This window comes from Arachis stenosperma, chromosome 6, assembly GCF_014773155.1.
Source record: "Arachis stenosperma cultivar V10309 chromosome 6, arast.V10309.gnm1.PFL2, whole genome shotgun sequence".
NCBI lineage: Eukaryota > Viridiplantae > Streptophyta > Magnoliopsida > Fabales > Fabaceae > Arachis > Arachis stenosperma.
Window position 1 is genome coordinate 89,663,183 of NC_080382.1, and position 4,517 is coordinate 89,667,699.

At 44.3% G+C, this 4,517-nt stretch overlaps 1 protein-coding gene and 1 non-coding gene across 2 annotated transcripts; one reads left to right on the plus strand and one right to left on the minus strand.

Moving 5' to 3' along the window:
- Window positions 1-2,243: 2,243 nt before the first annotated feature.
- Window positions 2,244-2,723, minus strand: LOC130934270 (uncharacterized). The gene has a single exon (XM_057863857.1). It carries the CDS (start codon window positions 2,721-2,723, stop codon window positions 2,244-2,246), a length of 480 nt encoding a protein of 159 aa, XP_057719840.1.
- A 1,040-nt stretch (window positions 2,724-3,763) lies between these two features.
- On the plus strand, window positions 3,764-3,867 carry LOC130938148 (small nucleolar RNA R71). The gene has a single exon (XR_009069325.1). It is a non-coding gene; the product is annotated as a small nucleolar RNA R71 (small nucleolar RNA).
- The last annotated feature ends 650 nt before the right edge of the window (window positions 3,868-4,517 follow it).

The window sequence follows — 4,517 nt, forward strand, 5'->3', positions numbered from 1 at the left end:
AACCACAGAGAGAGAAGTAAACTTCCTGAGGCATTTCCAGAAGATCTTGTGGTGGTGGTGGAATTGGCTACTATTGCTGTCCATGCCCAAGCTCTCTAATCTGTTCCAAACCTTTCTTTGTGATCAGTCTTTCAACTCCAATTGGGGTATCTCCATAAATGTGAGCTCCAGCTGCTGCACATAGGCAGTAGATGAGATGAAGGAATGCCAGTCTCGCAGTGGTCAAGGACTTGTCAGCTATCTTGTAAATCTCTTGAGGTATCACCTCATGCACCTCAACCTCATTGCCGAGCACAATACAGTGAATCATCACTGCTCGCTCGATTTTAACCTCAGAACGGTTACTAGTAGGGATGATAGCGTTGGATGAACTCCAACTATCCTCTAGCTACTGGCTTGAGGTCATGCCTCCCCAGCTAGTACGGCTTGCCTCTTGAATCCCTCATCCACTGAGCTCTGAGAAGGTAGACGTCAGCAAGAACTTGATCTAGCCAGTAATCTCCAGATGGTGGTAACTGTAGCACCACCCTCACACTCTCCGGGCTGAAATCCATGATGTGCCCTCTGACTATGGTGCGCCAATTCTTTGGCTCCTAGTTCACGTGTCTTGCATGCTTGTATGTCACCTAAGCATCGACATAGAACTCTCGCACCTTTAACGCTCCAACCTCAGTCACGAGATTGGCCAGAACTTCCCAACCCCATCTCAAAATCTGATATAGGATCTCCGGGTGCTTATCATCTTTAAGATCAAAGCAGACCTCGGGGATCACCTTCTTTTTTTTGCACCACTTCATAAAAGTGGTCCTCATATGTGTTGAAAAAGAACAGGGCGAAGTCCCATGGATCGGAGGAAGGCGCCTTTTCCTTCCACTTTGTCGATGAGGATTTTCCCTTCTTTGGTGCCATGGAGATAAAATGAGAGAAAAAGTGGAACACCCAACACCAAACTTAAAAGTTTTGCTCATCCCCGAGCACAATAAAAATGGAAAATGAGGAAGGGAAAAGAAAGGAACAAGAAAAAAGATAAAGGGGAATGGGTTAGGAGGCTTCGGCCTTGGTGGTGGATGAAATGGAAAAGAAAGGAAGAAAGTGTGTACGGTGAAAGGTAAGTAAGAAGTATAGAAGAGTGTGAGGTATGGTGAAAGTGGATGAAGAGGGCGGTATTTATAGGTGGGGGAGGGTTTGGGTTTGGTTTTTGGGTGTGGTGGGGGAAAAAAGTTAAATTTGAATTTGGGTTGTTGGGAGGAGAGATGGATGGGATTGATGAGAGGTGATTTAGTGGAGTGAGAGGTGGTTTGAGAGAATCAAGGGAAGTGATGGTTGATGGGATGGATGAATGTGGATGGAAAAGTGGGTAAGAGGGAAAGAGAAAAAGGATGAAGTTTGAATGGGTAAAAGTGGTGGGTAGTGGGTGTAACCAATGACTGAAGCCATGTCTCTTTCCTCGTAGACCCTCCCTGGGTGCTAAATGTTTAGCTGGCATTTAGTGCCAGCAGAGGGTGGTAAAAATTTTTTTAAGGCACCCCCGGCACTAAATGCCCTCCCTAGCATTTAACTCCTCTAGGGGTGCCAAGTTTGAAGTGGAACACCCAAAATGGGCGTTAAATCCACATGCTCTGCTCCTCTCCTAGCACTAAACGCCAGAACTGGCATTTAGCACCCCCAGCAGGCTCCTCTAGGGTGTGCTATTTTCTCACCTAAATGTTTTTGTTCCTTTTTTAAGTGTTATACATGATCACAAATGTCAAAAAAAAAAAAGCAAAACGATGAAAAACAACGAGAGTTAAAATGATAGAAATTCAAACAAAAATAAAAGTGAAATAACACAAAACCAAATAAAAGGATCATAGGGGCTCAGATCTTCACCCCCTCATGGTGAACTTCTTTTCTGTACTTTCATGAATCAGCTCAATATGCTCTAGAGACAGGATTCTGTTCACAGTATGTAGAATGACTGGGCTATTTGTGAAGACTACTTTCATGCTAGGTGAGAAGTCCTCAGTAGGAATCTTTTTATTTCTCCAGCCTTTGGGAACTTTCTTCTTAGGGCCTTCTCCATCTTTGGTGGGTGGTAAATGCCCAACACTAAACTTAGGTTTGATGTCAGGGGGGACTGTATGGCTTTCCACCAAGTGAGAAGGTTTGAGCACTGAGCTCTCCATGCTAGTGCTTCCTTTGTCAGAGAGTGGTGGAGGTTTTAAATTCTTGAACGGCATATAGTCCTCATGCATCCTTAGGACTTACTCTCCTCTCTCCACGTCAACCAAGGCTCTCCCTGTGGCTAGGAACGGCCTTCCTACGCTGATGGAGTAATCTGTCTCTTCTTCCGTATCAAGCATCATGAAGTCAGCAGGGAGGTAAAGGTCTTCAGTCTTTACTTGGACATTCTCTACCAATCCATATGCCCGCTTTAGGGACTTGTCCGCCATCTCTAGTGAGATCCTTGTGGGCTGCGCCTCTTGGATCTGCAACTTCTTCATCATAGAGAGCGGCATCAAATTTATGCTTGATCCAAGGTCGCATAGTGCCTTCTCAAATGTAATTGTCCAAATTGTATAGGGAATCAGGAAATTCCCGGGTTCTGGCATCATCTGGGGTAGCTTCTTCTGCACCAATGCACTGCACTCGTTGGTCAGCACTATAGTTTCATCTCCCCTCAAGGCCTTCTTCTCAGAGAATACGCTTTTCATGCAGACCATATAGGGAGGCATCTTTTCCATCACCTAACAAAAGGAATATTGATTTGTAACTTTTTTTGAAAATTTCTGAGAATTGAGCGAGTAGCTCATCCTTGGTCTCCTCTTGCACTTTTTGAGGGTGTTGTATTTCAGGCTCCTTCACCATTACTGGGGCGTATACTGGTGTACTTCCAGTTTATTCTTGAGCCTTTTTCTCCTTTTAATCCTTCGCAACATACTCCTCTTTAGGTTTGGTCTCCTTGCCCATGGTGAGGGCTTTGCACTCTTTCCTTGGATTTACTTCTGTGTTGCTTGGAAGAGTGTTGGGAGATCTCTCAGGTATCCTCTTGCTCATCTGACCCACTTGCACTTCCAAGGTTCGAATTAAAGATCTAGTCTCTTGTATGAAGCTATGAGTGGTCTTGGAAATCTCAGAGACTATTGTGGCTAAGTCAGAGAAACTATGTTTCTGAGAAGACTCTAGCTACTGTTGAGAGGGAAGAAACTGCCGTGTGTTAACGCTATTTTGATTGGTTCCACCCTGATTGTTGTTGAAGCTTTATTGGGGCCTTTGTGGTTGTTCGTTCCACCTAAAGTTTGGGTGATTCCTCCATCCGAGATTAAAAGTGTTCGAATAGGGATCATTGTTGGGGTTTCTAGAGAAATTTCCCATGTAATTAACTTTCTCCATGGTGGGTTGACTGTTACCACAGGCATCCTCTTGAGTTTAGCTTCCAGTCATGTCATAGGATGCATCTTGAGTATTGACAGCTGAAACCTGCATCCCAGTCAAGTGTTGAGAGATCATACTAATCTACTGAGACATGAGCTTGTTTTGAGCCAAAATGGCGTCCAGTGTGTCCACCTCCATGACTTCCTTCTTTTGCATGGTTCCACTGTTCACAGTATTTCTCTCAGAAGTGTGTAGGTACTGGTTGTTAGCAACCATCTCAATAAGCTCATTTGCCTCTTTAGGCATCTTCTTTATGTGTAGAAAGCTACCTGCAGAGTGATCCAATGATCTCTTAGCCATCTCAGGGAGGCCATCATAAAAGATCTACAGACTGGACCAGTCAGAGAACATGTCAGGAGGATACCTGCTGATCATCAGCTTGTATCTCTCCCAGGCTTCAAAAAAGGACTCTCCATCTTTCTGTTTGAAGGTCTAGACGTCCATCCTAAGCTTGGTCAGCTTCTGAGGTAGAAAAAATTTGGTCAGAAATCCAGTGACCACCTTGTCCCATGTGTCCAGACTCTCCTTTTACTGTGAGTCAAGCCACTGCTTTGCTCTGTCCCTTACAGCAAATGGAAAGAATATGAGCTTGTAAACTTCAGGATTCACTCCATTCATCTTTACAGTGTCACAGATCTATAGGAAGTTAGAGATGAATTTGTTGGGATATTCCTGTGAAAGTCCGTGGTGCTGACAATTCTGCTGCACCAGAGTGATCAACAGGGGTTTAAACTCGAAGCTGTTTGCACCAATGGTGGGTACAGCTATGCTGCCCCATAGAAATTAGGAGTAGGTGCAGTGTTTAGCCAAGCACTCTCCTTGCTGGCTCCTCAGCATTTCCACCATTAGAGTCCATGGTGGGCTCTTCAGCTTCCTTCTCAAAAGTCTCCTTGAGATCCTCTCTGGCTTTGTAAGGTTTGGTTTGTTTCAAATGCTGCCTCAACGTCCTTTCAGGTTCAGAATCAAACTCGAGAAGGGGTTCCTTATCCCTGTTCCTACTCATAAACAAATAAGAAACAATGAAAAGGTGGGAGTCTTTATGTCAGAGTATAGAGAACTCCCAGTGAGATATCCTATGAAAAAAGAATTAAAGTAAAATAAAA

Excerpts from the sequence above, each read along its gene's own strand:
- LOC130934270 (XM_057863857.1), bottom strand. The coding sequence starts at position 2,723 with ATGGAAAAGATGCCTCCCTATATGGTCTGCATGAAAAGCGTATTCTCT.